Below are 20,523 nucleotides of genomic sequence, written 5' to 3' on the forward strand. Positions count from 1 at the left end.
TCTTCCTTTCCTTCTTTCGCCTTCCTTCTGACCCATTGCTCTATCCTTTTCTTTTTTTATCAACGTCTACGTCACCACACGCTCGGGCCCCTTTCACCTCGCCAAGCGTCGTGTCTTCTCTCGATTTCTCAAATAAATGAAAGACATAATGCATAATTTGGATGATCAGTAAGAAAATAAGCAACAGGATTTAAGAAAGTTTACATAGACTTACGTGATGTGATTGAACGTTGAAAAATAATACTTGAGAATCCTTCGACTTTTTCTTTATAAAAATTGTATGCTGCCTTAACAACCATTTAATATATGTATATAATTTCAATTCGCATATTGTTAGGTATTGGCATATCAAGTAATTAACTTGTTCTATTTCTTTACATTTGTTTAATGATTTATTCAAATTATTTTCGTAATGTAAAAACAAAATAAGAGTTTTCTGTTACATATAACGAAAATTAGTATATTAATAAAAACAGAATAAAAAATTAATAAGTATAGAAAGTGTGTGCTAAAAACATGATACTACCTGTCCGAACTGCCTTGAACCAAGTTTGATTTACGATAGTGGTGTCCAAAAACTTTTCCAGTTAACATCTTAACTAACTATACCAGAATTATCTCATATCGCTATCATGTCAATATTAATAAAAACTTTTATATTTTTCTCATAATCATTGTCATTATTTTTATAGAAATGTTTTACTATAGCATATAATATAAAAATTCGACATTATTACTCGCAGTATGTTTCATTATTTCAATGGTACATAAATATAACATTTCTTATAAAAAATATATTGTAGGTATACAAATGGAAATAGGTGATAATAAGAATGAAATAACATTACAAAAATGGTTTAAACTTTTCATTAGAAAATTTTGTAGGTTGCGCGTCACTAAATTCACTACGTTCCCTAGGTTTAGGAGGTTGTTCGATCCTTCGTACGGAACGAGTACAACTGGCGGCATCTAGTCAAGTTATTTCGTATTAAATGTTTTGTTGAAAAATACAACTACAGATGAGTGTAACCGTATTTCGGTTTTTGTATCACTGAATCCAAATGATGAGGTATGCACGAGGCAGCTCACAATGGTGCCGGTAACTGTGCTTCAATACCACCGTCAAATTTGTGATTTGTATGTCTTCTACTAATCTAGTATTGATAATACACCGTCTAACGGAAAAAGCATGTAAGTGATCGATTTTAGAAACTTTTTGTTGTAAAATCGTTATCGTTTTAATTCTTACAGTCCTTTCTATTACAATAAAATTATCATTTCAAAACATTACCATTACTGTGTTTATTATTATTCTATCTCTCATTCTTGTTGAATAATTACTATATTTCGAATATCTTACATCATGTAAACATTAGTTTTTAGTAAGATTTTAAAGATAATCTCTAGCAACAAAGATAAAATCATAGATTTTACATTTTATTATATTAATAGGTGATTAAACTTGCTAATACAAGTATAAAACTTAATAGGATGTAAGTATGGCAGAAGGTGGAATAAAACCAAAGCACAGTAACATTCAGGTATCTAAATTTCAATTGGAGGTAAATGAGTGTCTTGGTAATTGGCTAGTGTACTTACAGGTTAGTGTACTTTTTATGAGTTTCATGTTAAAGTACGCAAAAACAAATTACTTTCTTTAATACAGACGCTTAATGGCCTGTGCACAGCGGGTACAAAATTGGCTCAATCATTACAAACACTTTTGTCAGCTCATGATACGTTAACACAATGCAGGTTAACAGGACAGTGTCTTGCCGGTTGGGAGGAGCTTACAAGAGCAACATGCATAGCCAGCAATACTGTGAAAAATCACGTTATTTCTGCATTAAGGGATCATGAAACTCGAGAGAATGAAGGGCATAAGCATGTACATATTTATTTTGAGTTATCTTATCTCATAAAAAATTTGTATACGACAGATTTTTATATTAAGCAACGTGATTTTCAGGACATACTTAGAGATAATTTATTGTCATTCATAAATCTACAGTATCAATTCTGCGTTGCTTGTTGCGAATGCTTAGGTGAGAATTAAATTAAATCTTATTTAATTTTTTATTCACTTCAATGTGATTTAGGAAATTATTTTTTAGGGGGAATGGCAGAATGCTCCTGTTCTCAGAATGGTACAACTGAATGTGATATTGCCTCCCTTCAACAATGTTTTGAAAGACTGTACAGTTCACAACCACTAGTATCTTCGTCGTCAATGCAACAATCTGTACAAAATTTTCGTAGATCACCTTTACCATATCCCTTATTTCCTCTGCAGGTACAAACTTCGCAGCTCTTTTGTGACTTTCTTTTTTTCCTAATATTATATAGTGTTTGTATCGTAACATTTATACAATAGGTTCAGAGGAGATGGTCCGAAACCGCAGCCGTGGAAATGTCGGGTGGAGTATTAGGAAATACTATGAGAAGATGGTCTATGCCATGGGATTGTAGAAACAACACAGGCTGGCCGCGACAAGATATTATGTCGCAATTAAGAATACCTCATCAAAACAGAAGTAGATCTACCACACCAGATGCAATATGGAAAGCATCTACTATGGCTAGTCACGATGGCTTGCAGGAGGCAATTCAATTGTTATCTTGTAAACCAGGTATGTACAAGAGAAAGAAAACGTTGTCGGTTATAACGATTTATTACAATCTCGAATTATTTTAATATTTATATAGGAATTAGGCCACTAAATAAATTAATTGCTTACACAAATCAGCAAATCCCAGGTGTTACATTAACAGCGTGCAATTTTGAGTCAAACTACGATTCTATTATGTGGCCAGCATCTCGCAAAAGTGGTTTCCCAAGGTATTGGCCACGCGGTTCCCATTCAAGTGACCATTCTGATCAATCAGGACATCGCGAAAGTGATCAGAGTGCACATAGTGGAGAACACAGAGATTCGGGTAGAGATTTGATGTATATTAAAATTTATTCGTCATTATTAATTGCAATAAATTATTTATTGTACGCTGTGCAGAACAAAGTGGAACTAGTGGTAGTCACCGAGATAGCAAAGATAGCATTCATTCGCACAGTGATCATAGAGAAATCGAATTTGGTAAGTATACGCGTTAAGTGCAATGAATAAAGTCAATCACGTATAACGTTTGACTTTCCCATTAGGTACCGTAGATACACTACCATTACGTAAGAGCAGTTCTTCGACGGATTCTTGCATATCAGCCTATAGTCGGTCAGGTTCCGAGAGCGCGGGTGGTGGGGTAATGCATGATTACAGTTTAAAACAATTGTTGCTATTATTATTACTTGTGGTTCCTGTATATTAGCTTCGATCCATAAACGATTATCGAATATTTAATAACATTAGTAACATTAATAATTTCAGGAATGCGCGAGATCTCAATTATATTCTATGTGGAGTGGCAGTGATTTGCCTTTCATTAAATTGCCAGAAAGCAATGAAACGCAAGACGAACATCCGCCTGTATAAATACGTGGTATGTAAACATGTTTTGTGTTTTTCTTTCAAGTGCTGCAACTTTTGTTGTATTTATAACCGCAATGCAGTAACGCGCGTTAATAATGCGTATATGAATTAATGTATGTGATTGTTGAAAATACGCGTAAAACGCGGCATTCGATGTTCAATATAAACTAGAGTTGAATGGGTGTGTTTGTACAATATATTGCGCGATAAATCGGTACATAATCGTTCAAAGAATGAAATATATTCAAAATAGAATTGTTTATAAAAATTGATTGTAAGATTTTTGATTGTCTGCGCTAGTTTATTTATGGACGATCATTTGATATTGGCTCCGTTTTCTCTGTCTAGTCTATCAATAGTTTTCAAGGAAAAATTGCTCATCGGTATCTTTCCAATGTAATTTCATTTCCGAGTTCCGCTCTTAGTTCAATATGTTAAAACTTTAATGGAATCTCCAATTTTTAGTATCAATATTATGCTAATATGTTGTTATTTATATTACATATAACCACATGAATTGGAAATTGAAAACTTGAACATTTTTTCCTACTCGATCCCTTAAACTGTCTTAATATCATACATTGGTATAACCAAATGCAGTATTAAACCATATAGTATAAATTATATTTTCTACAATTTAATTATTCGCGTGTGCATAATATCATCAATCGTACAGATCGTCTCTGCTCCTCTAACGTGCGTAACCTCTATCATCTTGTTAATATCATAGTTATAGTCATAGAACTTCTTATCGTCATAACATTGGTCAACATTAGTCGTCTCTGCTCTTCTAACGTACGTAACTTCTGTCATCTTGTTAATATCGTATAGTCATAGAACTTCTTATCGTCATAATATTGGTTAAAACATTTTAAAATATAGAAAAGTAAACATTAGAGGAACACAGACAATAGGTTTTATTTGAATAATTGACGCATCGGATACGCGTCAATTAATTATGAATGAGTCGATACATGTACAACTTGATTCATATGGCACAGAAAAAATAAAACATTTGACACCACAGAGTTACTTACATGCATATTTAACATTTAAGAATGAGGAATGAGACTACATGCTATGCCGTTGAAGTCACACCATAAGCCAATCAGTTCGAAACATCATTAAATTTGTTTGCTGTTTTCTTGCGTTTGCTTAATTAAATCCAAACGCGATACCATTAGATGTATCGACAATCGATAGCTTTCAGCCTTACAGAACATAATGATTTAAATTATATTTGCTAACGAACGGATCCCTTTTAAAGGGAACGATGTCCATCACTTATCGCATATTTTGTAGAAAATCGTTCTAAAAGGACGAGATAGTCGTCAGTCGTAAAGTTAGTTTTCACATAATGTCGAAACGATGAGTATCACAAACAAGTACAAACGACGTCACTGTTTGTAATTCAATTCTTGAAAGTATCATCGTCACTGAGATTGCACTCACCCATGACATTTTTAATTTTTATACATTTTAATACATACAGTCCACTGAAAGAAACAGGCTGAAGAAAGTACCGATAATATTAATCGATCTCATCTTCCACCAAATCATCTTCGTCTTGGCCGTAATCGTCGTACTGATCTTTTAAGTCGTCCTCTTCTTTGTCCAAAGGACAATGTATGCATCTGGATTCGTTTATTCCATAATTAATACAGGTGTCTCCTATACATTCGCAACAACCATCGTGAAACCATCTGTAACTTGTAGCACCCATGCTTTGGCAAGACGCCCGACATTTGTTCCAGGAGTTACATTGAGCCATAAATGCAACGGTGCAATTCACTGTCATTACGTTTGGTTTCAATGGATGTATCTGTTCGTCAGCGGTATCTGAAAGGACCACAAATTTCTTCGTCTGAACGGATTTCATGTAAACGTATCTTTACAACAACAACAAAGAAGGGAAGTATAAATACATACGCATATGGTATTTCATTTCTTTGTCGTGTTTTGGTGTAAATAAAGACATGTCGAAATCCACCGGAAATGTGAACGTGAGCCAACGTTCGTGTGGATCCGGTTCTGCAGTTAACGCTTGGAACAAGCCTGGCATCGGTTCGCTAAAGTCCTCCACGTGAGACTTCTTGCTTAATGGATTGTCCGTTATGTTTGGTTTTGGACATAGATCTACAGACAACGAGATATACGATTAAGAAACGCAGCAGATATACTTGTGATTCGTAACGTTCGTTCGCGAACATAGAGAACCGTAGGAAATAGAAGCGACGGCTTACCTACGCATGAACAGCACTCGTCGTAAAGGTAACTAAGACAAGAGAAACACTCCTTGCAGCAGGTACATGTAACGAGATCGCATTTGCAGCTCTGCGTAAGCATACACTTACTGACAACACTGGCGCAAATCGCTTCGTTGCATCCTTCGCAGTGTTTGATGATTGCCGACAGAAATGAAATTTCAATGATAGCGACGACTAGCGTTCTGCTCCAACTCATCATCGTGTTCTAAAAAAAAAACAGTACATCGGCGGACATTAATATCACACTGGCTCAACTGGTTTCAACGGTAGGCGAAACTTTTCCTTTGCGCTTGGCGGATCTTTGCGTCGATCGAACGAAATAAAACACGTTCCGAGGTCAAACTTCTAATGTACATAGCGATAGGAACAGCGGTATCAAGTTTACATGTACTGTAAGAAGGTTATCGAGATCAATTAAAAAAGCGATAAATTGGCGCCACTTCCTTCTAATGATGTAACATCGCGAAGGAGCAAGAACACACGCATCTACGATCAAGTCTACGGTGGACCGTGAATCGCGTATGTTGATTACGACCATGAAGCTCGATTAAGGTTATTAAGAATATTCATGAACGTGAGTCAGGATGTCATTAAGAGGGGGTCGTGTGCCGAAACAACGAACTTTTAATCTTCAGTGTTTCTGAAACACCTATCCTTCCTTCCAGTAAACGACTAAAATCATCCATGGGAATCCATTGATCGATGCTACCCTATATTCAAGTTTATTTGTATATTTAAAACTGATTTTCTCTCATTCATGAAGATTTATCAATCGATAACTTTCATTCTTAAATATGCAAATAATGATATTAACCAAGCGCGTATGGTAATTAATTACACGTTAACGAAAAGTACGGTATACGAAATACGTAGCAAGACCAAAAAGCTAGCGTATCGAGTACGTGATTCTGCGAGATAGAAGGAGCGAAGGAATGATTGCAAAGACGCAATGCCCGATAATTCGATGCAAAATGATTGCACGCGTAATAATTATAGCTTTCAAAGACCCCAATTAAGTAGCTATTTATATTCTGCATAATCACGTCCTACGATGTTTCAAGTGAATTATTATCGGAAAGGAATTTCATTCCAACGACCTATTACATGCATGGATCCGAGAAAAATTGCGTTTAATTCGAGAATTACCTGGCTACTGTCGCTGTTTACGAGTTTCCAGTTTCAACACTTCGCTAATATCATTATTTACGTGCAAGAAATTCTTCGCAAGCTACGAATTTCCTTGCCGTGTCGACAAACGTATTCGAAAGACACGTTCGATATTACACGATAGATTTCCTCACGAATTCCTCAATTTCACTGTATATCCGTACGCGATCCTTCGACGGTGATCGTCTTGGTGAAACGAACTTTAACCGAGTAACAGGATGGATATTAAAGCATTCTTTTTCATATAGGACCCCCCACTTTAATGTTCGAAAGGTAGCAGTTGTAAATGAATATCGAAAGGAGCGGTTTTATGACGACTCCTTTCGGTTATTTGATCGTTGCTTGACGATTCGAGTAACGTCGCACTACTTTTGACAAATGCCACTTCGTTAAAACCTAAGCTTTCTTCCGAGTCGGAACACCGAATGGAATGGCTCGCTGATTCTACAGGCTCATAACAAATATATATAGATAGATCTTTCGAGAAATTCCTTTCCTCAGCGTGTCCATTACGAGTTGCCTTTGCGTAAATATTCACTTTGGATGTTGATTGCTTTGCACAACTGTACACATATACGATACTTAATGCGCAAATACCTGGCGTTCTTGGAATTCGGGAAAGTACATCGTAATGGAATATCGAACTAACGGAAAAGCGTGACTAATTTCGACTTACGAAGCATTTTATTGCCACGGTGAACAATACGATTAAGAAGTTTGATTAAATCGTTTTAACGAAAGATCGAGTGTCCGCGGCACTCGTCAACAGAGCAACGTGAAATACGTTACAGTAGCCTTCGGAAATATTCCGCGTACATTATATTGGAAGAAAAAAATCCTCGTCCTGCTCGTTGCTTCTGCTCGATTGTAAATACACCGATAAACCGTGGAGAAACGGCTGCAAATTTTATTCGTCGAAGTGGCTAATTGAAATGCCGTGGATGTCCTATGCAACGAAGGAATCACGATGGAGGCACCGCGCGCATCGCGACTAGAGACTGAACAATTTTAGAAAAATTCCAACTGTATTGAAATGTAAACGTTCGTCATTCAGGGACAGACGTGCTTACAGCCTCGCCTTGTTCTGGCCCGAGGCAATGGAATAACTTCAATAACAAACAGCAATCGCCTTCGTGGAAGGTATCGTAGCGTTCGCATCGCCATTCAAATTTCTATTTCTTCGTATCGTTCTTTATTTCGGTAGCAGTTGTATCGAAATGATCGCGAATGGCGTAGCACGAGCTTCTTCTTTCTCTTTCCTTTCTGCTTCCTTCTCGCTTCTTTCTTTTCGCTCTGCTTGCACCGTTCCTCTCTTTCTTTCGCAGTTCTTTGACTTGTCTGGCGTTGTCGCTGCCGCGAAAACGCATATCCAATAAGAGGCGACGAATAGCATACGGATGGATCAACAATCGATTCAAACCGCGCGAGTATTTCTAGAAAGAAGCGTAATTTTCTGTGTTTTCTAAATACCGTACGTTGATAATAGTTTCGTTGAAAAATTCACGAACATCTTCGTCTTTATCGGTACAGTTGCTTCGCGTTTAAACGGTTTTCACGTGTTTCGTCTTTTAGCAGGAATTTCTCGGCTGATTTTTTTTTTCTTTTTTAAGAATCTTGAAGAACGCGCAACGTATGCAAGATCTCATCGGACCAAAGGCTGCTCTGTTCGTATCGATGCTTTTAACCTGTCGTTTCTTCCTCGTTCTAAGAAGCAATAGAAAAGGGGGACTCGATCGATCGTGAAATGGCCGACTATAAATGCGTGCACGCGGCCAAGATAAACGTTTCGCAAGAATCCGATATCGCGTGGCAACGAAATATGTATATAGAATCGAGCATACTCGGTGAAGCAAGCGTCTCGCTAATTTTATAGAATAGCGAAACCGCGACAAGATCGACTCGATATCACCGCAACACGTCGGATGATCGAAGCTATTTGAATCATAGTAACTGCGCGAGTAGATCCATGGCGCCAAGCCTCACGGCTACGACAAACAACACGAGCGTCGATACTTTTTTCTTTCCTATTTTTCATCGCTGCAAGATCCACAGAAACAGAGATTCGCCAGTATGCTTTTACCTGACAATGCTGAAACGTATTCCAACGAGCAAGCGGTGGGTAGAGCGGTAACCTATGCACGGGTAACTATTTTAAGCACGCGCAACCGGTTCGCGTTGCGACTGGTACGAAACATGTTCTCTCCGTCAAACGTATCCTTCTTAACGTAAGAACAGCGTATTTTCTTCAGCAACTAGCAACTTGCAATGTTTTGGCTTTTCGCGTCCGATCCTCGGTGTTTCCAGAGAACAACACGATCTATCGATCTTATCCGTTCGCACGGCCCACTCTTGCTCGCACTAGCTGACACTTTCTCTGAGCACGATGTTTGTCCGTGGTTGGTCGCGTATTCGCGCGGACCGACCGGTTCGTAATATTCCGATCTCGGAATCGATGCGTCGCAAGAGCTCGAGGCAGCGCGGTACACACTACTGGCGAACCAGACGATTCCACCGAACCGAAGGAAGGTGGAGAAGAAAAAGTATCCTGAAAATGAAGACGAGCGGATCTATGACGGGTGCGACGAATCGAAGAGCGACTCTCATTGGACTGAATTAAGGAAGGACGTGGACCGAGAGAAACAGAGAAGCGGAAAGGGAAAGAGGTGTAGGAGGAGGAGGAGGAAAAGGAGGTGTTGGCGATGGTAGCCAAGCGAGTTGGTAGTGGTGGTGGTGCTGCAGCCGCTGCCGTTGTTACCGTAAGTCGTTGCCGAACACATTGGTGGTGGTGGTTACTGATAGCGATGGTGGTGGAAAAGGAGAAGAGAGCAGCGAGTCCGCTCCCGCAGTCTGCTAGACTCCAAACTACCAACCGACCGAGACTGGTTTCAATTTTTTCCCGACTTTTTGTTTTACCTGTTCCACTGCGTCTCTACCTTTCCCTCCGTCTCTTTTCTTCCTCTTTCGCTTCTTGTCCGTCGCTCTCTTATCCTCCTCCCCTCTCTGCTCCCTTCCTACCTTTCTTCTTACTCTTCTTCCTCCTGATCTCCTACGTGTTACTTTTCTCTCTTCGCTCTTTTCTCCCCCCCCCCCTACGCTCTTCTCCCCCTTTCTACCCCCCCCCCCCCTCTTCGCTATGTGATCATCCCTTAACGCGAATGTCATACTCGAGTAGAAAGGTGGAGAGCACATTCGTTATTTGTCACTAGTCGATAGTTATCGTTAGACCCAGGTACCACAGATATCGCAGGTATCTGGAGGAAAAAGCATCTGAGAGTGGAGAACACGAAGGAAATGCTACTCGTAGCTCTCGTTCCTTTGAATCACCTTAACGGAAGCGATTTCTCATAGGAAGCGGAAGCCTCTCGATCGCTTATCCTTTATTTCAGATCCGTCGGAGATACGCTAAATGTCCGTTTACAACACAAGGTGTTCGGTATTTGCTAGTTTATCGTGTCTCGACGTGATTAAAAATTTTCGAACCGGTGTTTGGCCACGCGGTCGACGCTAAAGACTCGAAACGTTCGTTTACGTTCTCTCCGTTTACGCTATCCATCGATTCTTAGTTCGCTACTGATGCTATTTCGTTTCCGAAAAAAACAGCTTAAGAATTTTTTCGGTGAAAAATGATACGCCACGACGGCTAAAGTAGCTCGGTTCACGAGGCTACGGTGAATTAGAGGGAGCGCGAATGAACGAGCCGAAGCGAGGTTTCGAGTTGGCAATTGGTTTGCGTTTCGATCGAAAGGAGAATGATCGTTCGTTGGCCGATTCGTGGAAGGACTCGCGTCGTTAGCCGCGGTCGTCTTTGGGAACGCTGGTTGCCGCGAGAGATATGAGTCCGTCGTGCAACCTCTCATTTCCCTCCTACTGCAATCAACGGCATTTAAGCCTGCGTTTCGACCGTTTAAGCATTTAGCTGCTTCCGTCATATCTCAACATATAGCGAGAATTTTTTCGCACTCCGAAGACAACGGCTCCTTGCAACCTGCTTCTCTAGCAAAGGAGCACGCTCGTGAAATTGTGTTTCGTCGCGTTCGGCCAACTCGCTAAAACGAACTGTACGCACTTTCGGAGGAGTATCGAGATCCGAAACGATAAAGAGACGTCTGTCGGAGAAAAAGTAAAATATTTGTCGTGACTCTGAAGTTGTGTACTTTAGCAAGGGAGAGACATCAACGCCCACGTAGAGCAGACACGTTCGAAGGAACAAAAGCCAACGTTGAAATTCCGTATTGGCAGGAAATAATTGGTTGCACCTAATGAATGAACGCTGTCAAGCCGAGGCAAAGAAGAACCGTAAAAGGGAGCTGAGTAAGAAATCGAGGATTAGTTCACGGAGTGTTCGCGTAACTGCACGATCTTGCGGATCGTTTCTGGGGGGAGGGGAAGGGGGCGGAGAAGAGACAGAATTGAATAGATAAAGAGGGCGAAGGAGAAAGAGAGACGAATAAGGAAAAGGCGGATACGTCAGGTATACCAAGGTCGTTAACTGGAAGAAAAATTAGCCGTTTGTCGAAGTTCCGTCGAAAGATGGGTCAATCAGATACGAAAACACTTGTCCGGCTAGGCATTGTTCCAAAGTAACAGGTCTCTGGACGATCGTAGACACAGGTATACTTTTGTCCTAATGACCGTTCGAGGAATTCAAAAGTTCACGGTTCCTCGAGTGTTCGACGGGGTGGTCACAATCGTTCACGAGCTCTCCTGCTGCCATTTTCCTCTTGAAAGCCCAGCGCGAGATCACGATTACATGCTACGGTATTTCTGTGGCGCTAGCTCTCTTCGACATACCTTTAACTTTATCTTCTGCCTTCTCTCGGTCTCAAGTATATCTTGCTCAACGTTGTCGAATAAATTATAATTTCTGAATCTTGGTACTACGAGCTTGCTCTAAAGCCACTTTTAAGTTTGTCCAATCTATTTTACCTGCGTAACAGATACCCAAATGCTATTCCTAACGTTTTTCATCTCGATCGTATACATGCATATATCAAATTTCATGCACTCTTCCTTCTTATACCTCAGTTTTGTCTTTATTCTAAAATAATATTTATATATCTCATGGACGGAGATTTACCTTATAAGTGAGTAAGCATCTGCTCTTTCGGTTGATATAATTACTGTTCTCGTTGTAGCAAGAAAAAAATTACCTGCAATTTTCTATTCTTTATATTGTTTGTTATAGAATTTTGTTAAACAAAGCGGACTTCGATCGATACCGGGGCGTGGTCATAATCTGTACAAGCATATGCCATTGACTTAGCACAGGGTGGTTTTAATTCAAACCGGTACTATACTGAATCGATAACGTCGCATGTGTCACGAGAATGGTAAGAGGGTCAAGTGACCCCCAAAACGTGAGCATACATTCTGTACGTCGCTGTGCATATATGTACATATGTACATATTCTATTGCAATGTATGCATTTGATCCTTTCACCGCCTGTTTAGACTGTTCCCACTTGCCAAGGTAAAACTGCTGTAACATCTACTTGATGATAAATTTGTCATTGATAGTGTATATAATGTTTGAACATGTTAAATTTATTTGTTACCTGACGTAAAAAAGCTAATATAGATCTGGCTTGTGAAAATTGAAGTCAATTTAGTATACGGTCATTGTGTTGCATATTTAAACTAACTTTTTCTATTTTTGTTCTATGTATCTATGTATTTTCATTTGTTTCTAATCTCTGTACTTTGATTTTTATTGTCCATACAATTATGTTTGTTATCTAACGAAAAATTGTCGATATACAATATATGCGTGATGAAATTAGGTTGGCGTTTGTATATATAATGAATTTGCTAAGAATTAACATCAGTTGAAAATCAACAGTAAGTTAAAGAAAAAAAAAACTATTTATTGGTAATTTTGATGTACGTATGTGTATATATTTGTGGGAACACGTGATAATGTAATAAAGTAAATTTTTTTAAATACAACTTCTATCGGTAAAGGCAAGAAAGAAACCCTTGTAACGAAATGGATTCGTGTTGCCATCTATCGCACGAACTGTAGACTTCTACAATGTAATATAATTGTAAACGTATGAGACATCGACGGAAAAAAGATAATCTTGAATAAATCAGTACCTTTCGGTACTGACCGGTACTACATTCGATTGCGTTCGTCTGTCTTTCCTCATCTATGTACTGTATATAATGTATGTTTAAATCTTATAACTGTGTTGCTTGTTGTTATAACTATCAGTATCGTGTTGTGTTTATACAAGAAGCGAATTTTAGTGCATTTTATATCAGTGATAATCCTGCTATCGAGATCACGTCGTTATCTTTATCCATTTACCCGTCGTTGCAACTACGTACGACGGTAATTTTTGTTATTTGCCGAGATTATTATTGGATTTTCAAATAATCGGTATATATTTCACTTTTATATATGTGTGAAGTATATAATGTTCAATATATTCTCACTTTTATCTCAACACTGATAGTTAATTACACATAATTATGATTACTTGTACACGAGGATCCACGGTTATTTATTGGTTAAGATTTAAGTGAGAATAGAAAATCTTTCGTTGTGTGTCAGGTGAAAATTTACACATTTATACTTTCACCAAGGCGATCAAAGTAACAGTAAACAGCAATATTGAGAAGAATTCTCTGTATATGCACTTTTTTTTTATGTGGTCTCATTTAATTAGTGTGATTTCAAGTTTCTGAATATTCTCACTTTTATATTTCTGAAATATTCATTTTTATAGCTTTCTTTTTGTGAAGAGTATTTTGACGTTGCAATTTTCGCGTGTGCAATTATAATATTAGAAATAAAGAGAATATAGTGTTATTTCGAGTAAACATATTGGTTTTTAATTCGTTGAATCAGCTATCCCAACTGTTAGTGATGCAAGTATGTGACTCGACTTAATCAGTATATTTTCCGCGTAAATACCTATTACGACAGCTTTCTCATTGAAACATCTGTTGCGCGTATGCTACATTAGTGGTTCATAGTTTTTCAACGAAACGTGGTAAATCGATAACATATTGTTTAATTGACTATACTATAACATTATTTTCAACTAATTCGTGTATTATTTTCATTCTTATTTTGTCAGTAAATAATCAATCGGTTAATAGTTTTTACCATATTTTCATAATTTTTACTTATGGTCTACAATTCTTTTTGGTAGAAAGATGAAGTACTTCCTGTTATTTCTTCTAATAACTGTGACAGTTCACTGGTCAGTTGCACCACCCGTTAATCAAAAAAGCAAAGATTATGATAATAAAAATGAAGTTGAAGACATAGAACCAATGGTAAGTTTCTTACAATAAAGATAATTTTTTATTTTATAAACAATATTCATAGCAAAAGTCTTTTACATAGGTAGACATGGAATATCGCAGATACCTAATGGAAGTAGTTCAGGTGTTAGAAAGTGATCCTGATTTTCAAAAGAAGTTGGAGAAAGCAGATGAAGCAGATATACGTGTAATTTGAAAGAAATAATATTATATTACAATTGAATTTAAAGAATACAATTCATGTTGCTATATGTATTTGTAACTTATTTTTTCATTAGACAGGAAAGATAGCCGATCAACTACAATTTGTGAACCATAATATTAGATCAAGATTAGATGAAATAAAGAGAGACGAACTAGAAAGATTAAGACATCTTGCGACAAAAGAAAATGAGTTAAAGAATGGTTTAGATATTGAACATTTAAAAATACCTGAACATTTAGATCATACTAATACGCGTACATTTGAGATCCAGGATCTAAAGAAATTAATTGCTAAGGTAATGCAGCATTAGTATTGTACAAGACAAGTTTATCAGACATAAATATGTTAATTGTTCTTTTATACAGACTACTGAAGATTTAGCAAAAGCTGATAGGAGGAGACGTGAGGAATTTAAACAACATGAAATGGAGAAGAAATACGAAGAACAAGAAAAGATAAAACGTAATTATTATAAATTAAATGTGTATTGATTATTTATGATAATAATATATTCTTATGTATTCTGTTTTATTATAGATATGAACGACGCAGAAAAAAAGAAGTATGAACAAGATCTGCAAGCAATGAAGGAAAAGCAGAAAAAACACGAACCTGTAAGTTGTAAATATAAGTGATTTAGTATTCTACTGATATACACGTATTTCCATTGTCTCTTCCATTTTGCACTTTACAGGTACATCATCCAGGAAGTAAACAACAACTAGAGGAAGTATGGGAAAAACAAGATCATATGGAAAGCGAAGACTTTAATCCCAGAACATTTTTTTTCTTTCATGGTATTATATTTTTATTTTATATTTTTATTTTATATTTTTATTTTATAGTCTTATAAATTATGTGTAATTTATAAAAATTAATACCCTAGATATTGATGGTAATGGAGTATGGGATCAAGATGAAGTTAAAGCTTTATTTTTGAAAGAATTGGATAAACTTTATGCTCAAGGAGCACCTGAGGAGGATTTATTAAAGCGAGCTGAGGAGATGGAGAGAATGAGGGAACATGTATTCAATGAGGCCGATCTTAACAAAGACGGTCTTATTAGGTTTGTATATATATATATACATTTATTTTATATGTTTTGAATAACATCAGTTATTTCATGTTATTGTTGTAGTTATGAAGAATTTTTGGAACAAACAAAGAAACCAAATTTTCAACAAGATGAAGGGTGGCAGGGATTAGATGAACAACAAATTTACACTCAGGAAGAATTTGAAGCTTTTGAAAGATACAAGCAAGAGGAAATACAGAAAATGATTGCCCAAGGAATGGTAAGTATAATATAGTAAAAATCATTGTTATGATCAGCTATTACGTTTTTTGCAATGATTATGCATCTTGCGTTGTCAATGCTTATTTATCCTTTTTGATTAACTTGTTTCTTTCTAACGTATATCTTCCATTAATACTATGAATGAATTAATGACCTTAGAAAGTTAAAAATAATTTCAAAAGATATTAGTTTATATGGAAAATTTCTGCTTTAAACGAACACCGTTAAAATTTGTATATATTTTTCTTTAAAATAAGAATTATATATATATGTACTTCACCTAATGTGATGCAAGAGCATCTTACATATTGTATATGTATACATTATGTACATGTATGTAAGTTGCGGCAAAAGAAAAATCACTGGGTAGTGAACTGGATCGATTCTTACTTAATTTCGGCACTTAGAGTAATATGGTTGCATTGGTGGTGTCGAAAGCCTTAAAAATTATGGGAATGCCAAGGCTATTGTCTTTGGTATATAATGTTACTTAGTCATATGCGGATGTCAAAGTTGTGCTATTGAAGGTTAGGAGGTGTCATTGAAGCATGATTAAAGCACGGTCCATTGAAGTAATGTCGTTGACAAAAGTCAAAAGTCAATTGGAGGTTGTGGGAGCAGTCGCAATCGTGCTATTTGAATTTGTCACTTGGGAATTTTGAAGTGGCATCAAAGTTATTTCGTTATCGCTTCTACATTTTTATACATATATAGGGTGTTCGGCAAAATGGTGTGCACGATTTTTTAAGCATTACTGTTAACAAAAAGAATGTTGTAACAAACATTGATTTGTTTCAAATCGGTTACAAATTGCAATACTTAAAGCCGTTAAAAAATGCTTCTTTCTGTAAAAAAATTAAGACCAGCTTGATTTTCTTAAATGGCATAGTATCAAGACGAGTAGAACGATCTATAATATTATGACCTTTAGATGACCTTGAGTCAGAAATTTTAAATTCATTAATTCATAAGAACATTAACATGTGAAATTTGGTTTAATAAGGCGCTAGATCAGATGTTTACAATCACGTTTGTGCTCTCAACACATCTTTTTTATATTTATTTATTATTTATTGTTTATTTTTTATATTAAAAATTTTTTTATAGAAAGAAGCATTTTTTGGCGATTTTAAGTATTGCAATTTGTAGCTGATTAAAAACAAATCAATTTGTGTTCGAAACATTTTTTTATTACATTATCGGAAATGCTTCAAAAACCGTACATACCATTTCACTAAACACCCTATATATAATTTTTTAATGCTCTTCTACATAACATAGTATTTGCAAAAATGTATCTAATGTAAGCAAAGAAGAAAGGTTAATTATATATATTTTTGCTTGATCAGAGTAATGAACTTAGAAGCCGCAGCAGTTTATACGTTGATACGTTGATGTGACAAATTGTTTATTGTAAAGAAAGCATTATGTAAGCAATTAATCCGCTTTTATTTGTAGACAAACATTTGTATAATGCGTATAATAGTATTTCCGCTTATTATTTTAACTAAATTTACAGATAGGAAGGAGTACATATATACATATACCGTAGTGTATTACGTTACCAGTGATTAGGTTTTATTCATTCATTTAATCTGTCTGTTTTTTAAAAAGCATATTGTTTGTAGTGTTTTGTAATTGATAATAATTAGCTTGTGCACTTTTTGTTGCTGTTATTAGCGACCACCATACCCAGGTAGTATACCGGCACAGTCCGAGCCGGTAAGTATTCTTAGTTTATCAAAAAAGAAGATATATAGTACATATATATATATGTTTTATTTAAAGTAAATATAAAGTATGGTTTTAAAGCTTTTCTTTGACGCTTAATAATCTAATATAATAAAAAGAAACCTAAAAAGATATTATTTTAGCATGTCCAATTAGTAAAAATTAAAATTAGATAATGTAAATATATTGTAAAATTAATTTTATTGATATCTTTTAGTTTCCATCACAATATGGGCAAGGACCAGTTGCTCCTGGATTAGTTCCTCCCCAAGTAGATCCAAATCAAAATATGCTTCATCAACAATTCCAAGACCAAAGTCATCCACAGTATCAACAGCAGCCACAGATTGTAGTTCCTCAGCAACATGGTCAAATTCCTCAACAACAGCAACAACAGTTTCAAGGGCAGCTACCATCGAATCAGCAATATCAGGTACCTCAAAATCAAATCCCTGTTCAGCAAGTACACCCTGGAGCGGTACCGGTTCAACAAGGGCAGCAAAATCAGCCTTTAGTTCAACAGCAACCTCAAGCTCCAAATTTTCAACAACAACCTCAAGCTCCAAATTTTCAACAACAACCTCAAGCTCCAAATTTTCAACAACAACCTCAAGTTCCAAATTTTCAACAACAGCAAAACATAGTAAATCAAGTACCACAAAATATTCAGACGAACGCCGTGCCACAAAAACATAGTTCAAATCAAGCAGATTCACAACCCGCGCAAGCGCCCGCCCAACAAGAACTTAATAGAAATAAAATTTCAGTTCATGAGAAAGTATAATTGCGTCCTCAATTCGGCAAGACTGTAAGATTTACTTTGACAAGAGTACGCCTTCAATTTTTTAAAGAATTGAATTTTGTCATTTTAGAGTATTTTTTATATCTTTCGCTGTTATTTTACTCACTGATTGTAACATTTGTATGATCGTACACACATTACGCTCATCACGGAAGTCGGACAACTTATCGTGAAATGTAAATAAATTATTTCCAAGAAAAATAGACGCATTAAAAAACATTGTTTATTTGCTGCCTTAGTACTTTACGAAGTAATAATTCATTGTCTTTTTGGTGCAGAACCTTCGTTTTTATCAAGAATATGTAATCGTTGGAACATCGCGTGCATCGAAAGATAAAGAATATAGGAGGGGTTGCTGTGCGATTCAGTGAAAAAGATCATATTTAATTTCTCATATTTATTATTGCATACTGTTTATGTTAGTATATTACTTAGATATATGTGCCAAATAGCAACTTAAATATATGATTGCGTGATTCATCTGTTTGTTTCACCCGTCAAGCACGGATAGGTAGGTAGGTGGGTAGGTAGGTAGGTAGGTAGGTAATGTAACGCTTACTCCACTATATATAAGGTGTATTTATAATTATAGCATATGTTGGTAGAACGTCATCTTACATGCTAATCGGTAATAAATAAAAGAGGAATTCGTAATTGGTGACGGGTTTTGCTTGCATCCGTGACTAAAGAAAACTATTTCCAAAGCCTCGTATCCGAGGTGTTTGGAAGAAAACGGAAACAAACGTCGCTTCGCGATTCGTCACGGGTACACACACATATTTCGAGCGTTTTCTTAAAGACACGCGCGCAACTATTCGTATAGTGTGTCGGTTTAATCAATTCGACTATCTACTGAAAAAGAAATACTTTGTTTTAATGTAAATAGAAACAATAGTAACTACAAACTATCGCCATCTGCAAAGAAACTTGCGCTTGTCGTCGTTCTTGGACAGCGAGCGTCTTCTACTGTAAGCTGCGCGACGATTTCGAACGAATCGATTGAGATTAGAAACTGAAACGAAGACAATTAGACAATTCGGTTCGCAGAATCAGGCGATCGAAGCTGAAAGGCGATAGAAACGTGTATGTAACAGCCGTTATAACGATTCGGAGACATTCTAAATTTTGAGGTAAGAGCTGGTCGGAAATTGCTACGATCAACTTCGATCGCGAGATCGCATTACCTGATCCTTTTCGATTTCGCTCCTAATTATCGCGAGACACTGGTCACGTGAAGCCATACGCGCTCCACAACTTTATTTGCAATCGCTTTCAAAAATATTTATCGTACCAAAAGAACGCCTTTCTATCTGTTACTGCATCGACCAATGCCTCGTTAGCGCACTATGGCGGCAAATTCAAATGAAACAGAGGCTCGGATCTTAAATTACATAAAATACCTTTACGACCGGACAAATAAATATATTACAGGTTACGATAATAAAGATGAACTTTGTCGTATAATAATGTTGCATCCTTTCTATTTACAGTGAACGCGCGGTTGTGCATGTTTGTCGCGTAATATACTGTGTGTTCTCCTTTAGTGTACTTGTTCCAAGAATATATTCCTTTGCTTTCAATTTTGTTTTGTCTGTCGCTATTTCTCTTTCGTTCGTACGTTTACATCTTTCTCATACTCTTTTCTCATACTTTCTTCGTCTTTCTTATACCTTCCTTTCTTACTTTCTCTTTATCCTATCATTCAATAACTTAACTCTTTCCGTTTTCCCCCTGTCTACGTTTTCTTAGACGTTTTCTTAGACGTGTACGTAGACGTGTACGTAGACGTGTACGTAGACGTGTATGAGCACATGTACGTGTTTTGTGTCATGTGTGTGCGTGGCCGTGTGTGTCTGTGTGTGTGTCTGTCTGTGTGCGTGCGCGTGTATGTATGTAAGTGGGTGAAGTGGTGGGGTGCAGTTGTGTTCGTGGACGCGTTGTGTCGGATATTGGCTCACGGCCGGGGATGTATACGATTAAATAATCGGATTCCGAAAAATGTGCGGTTTCTATTGTTCGACTAATAGTTTCTGTAAATTAGGATGCCACTTAGTTTAGTCTTGAATGTTTAGCCGTTACCGCAGCAGAGAAACGCGAATCGAACCGGGCCGTTCCTTGGTGTTTCTCGATCGCGTTCCTTCCGCTGTCGTAACGTCCCTCCGGTAAACGCAGTTACGTGTTACATCCTGTAAACTAGTCGTAAATCGCGGATACGGGGATTACTACGCTTCATTATCGTTTTACTCTTACGGTTTGCTTGAATTCTCTTCGGTGTTTCCTTTTTCCTTTCGTGTAC

At 36.9% G+C, this 20,523-nt stretch overlaps 3 protein-coding genes across 9 annotated transcripts; 2 read left to right on the forward strand and 1 right to left on the reverse strand.

Moving 5' to 3' along the window:
- Positions 1–947: 947 nt before the first annotated feature.
- On the forward strand, positions 948–5,424 carry LOC117207679. 4 transcript variants are annotated; one of them, XM_033448089.1, is made up of 11 exons: positions 948–1,191; positions 1,491–1,601; positions 1,667–1,888; positions 1,970–2,045; positions 2,115–2,293; positions 2,375–2,630; positions 2,707–2,937; positions 3,012–3,092; positions 3,158–3,255; positions 3,381–3,492; positions 5,237–5,424. In XM_033448089.1, the coding sequence occupies exons 2-10, from the start codon at positions 1,500–1,502 to the stop codon at positions 3,483–3,485; spliced, it is 1,350 nt and encodes a 449-aa protein (XP_033303980.1). In that variant the 5' UTR covers positions 948–1,191; positions 1,491–1,499; the 3' UTR covers positions 3,486–3,492; positions 5,237–5,424. The 4 variants fall into 4 exon arrangements, with proteins under 4 accessions (XP_033303980.1, XP_033303979.1, XP_033303978.1 ...); XM_033448088.1 differs by lacking the exon at positions 5,237–5,424 and having other exon boundaries at positions 949–1,191; positions 1,453–1,601; positions 3,381–4,013; XM_033448087.1 differs by lacking the exon at positions 5,237–5,424 and having other exon boundaries at positions 949–1,191; positions 3,381–4,013.
- LOC117207680 (twisted gastrulation protein homolog 1-B-like) lies at positions 4,621–9,623 on the reverse strand. 4 transcript variants are annotated; one of them, XM_033448092.1, is made up of 4 exons: positions 8,997–9,623; positions 5,726–5,954; positions 5,412–5,618; positions 4,621–5,321 (listed from the first exon to the last, which is right to left on the reverse strand). In XM_033448092.1, exons 2-4 carry the CDS (start codon positions 5,946–5,948, stop codon positions 5,014–5,016), a joined length of 738 nt encoding a protein of 245 aa, XP_033303983.1. In that variant the 5' UTR covers positions 5,949–5,954; positions 8,997–9,623; the 3' UTR covers positions 4,621–5,013. The 4 variants fall into 4 exon arrangements, with proteins under 4 accessions (XP_033303983.1, XP_033303984.1, XP_033303982.1 ...); XM_033448093.1 differs by lacking the exon at positions 8,997–9,623 and adding an exon at positions 7,733–8,342; XM_033448091.1 differs by lacking the exon at positions 8,997–9,623 and adding an exon at positions 7,514–7,558.
- A 4,453-nt stretch (positions 9,624–14,076) lies between these two features.
- LOC117207678 (nucleobindin-2) lies at positions 14,077–18,881 on the forward strand. Its single transcript, XM_033448085.1, has 10 exons — positions 14,077–14,203; positions 14,274–14,378; positions 14,470–14,691; positions 14,762–14,858; positions 14,934–15,010; positions 15,091–15,193; positions 15,283–15,463; positions 15,536–15,692; positions 17,375–17,416; positions 17,643–18,881. The coding sequence occupies exons 1-10, from the start codon at positions 14,081–14,083 to the stop codon at positions 18,207–18,209; spliced, it is 1,674 nt and encodes a 557-aa protein (XP_033303976.1). The 5' UTR covers positions 14,077–14,080; the 3' UTR covers positions 18,210–18,881.
- Positions 18,882–20,523: the final 1,642 nt, after the last annotated feature.

Source organism: Bombus bifarius, unplaced genomic scaffold, assembly GCF_011952205.1.
Source record: "Bombus bifarius isolate JDL3187 unplaced genomic scaffold, Bbif_JDL3187 scf7180000008045, whole genome shotgun sequence".
Taxonomy (NCBI): domain Eukaryota; kingdom Metazoa; phylum Arthropoda; class Insecta; order Hymenoptera; family Apidae; genus Bombus; species Bombus bifarius.

Bases quoted from the DNA above. Each gene is read 5' to 3' on its own strand.
- LOC117207680 (XM_033448091.1), bottom strand. From the start codon at position 7,543: ATGTACTTTCCCGAATTCCAAGAACGCCAG. The intron at 5,955-7,513 runs GTATTTGCGCAT...TTTTTTTTTTAG, and splicing joins CCGAATTCCAAGAACGCCAG to AACACGATGATGAGTTGGAG. The intron at 5,619-5,725 runs GTAAGCCGTCGC...CGTTGTCTGTAG, and splicing joins CGAGTGCTGTTCATGCGTAG to ATCTATGTCCAAAACCAAAC.
- LOC117207678 (XM_033448085.1), top strand. From the start codon at position 14,081: ATGAAGTACTTCCTGTTATTTCTTCTAATAACTGTGACAGTTCACTGG. The intron at 14,692-14,761 runs GTAATGCAGCAT...TCTTTTATACAG, and splicing joins TAAAGAAATTAATTGCTAAG to ACTACTGAAGATTTAGCAAA. The intron at 15,693-17,374 runs GTAAGTATAATA...TGCTGTTATTAG, and splicing joins AAATGATTGCCCAAGGAATG to CGACCACCATACCCAGGTAG.
- LOC117207679 (XM_033448089.1), top strand. From the start codon at position 1,500: ATGGCAGAAGGTGGAATAAAACCAAAGCACAGTAACATTCAGGTATCT. The intron at 1,602-1,666 runs GTTAGTGTACTT...TCTTTAATACAG, and splicing joins ATTGGCTAGTGTACTTACAG to ACGCTTAATGGCCTGTGCAC. The intron at 2,938-3,011 runs GTAGAGATTTGA...TACGCTGTGCAG, and splicing joins TGGAGAACACAGAGATTCGG to AACAAAGTGGAACTAGTGGT.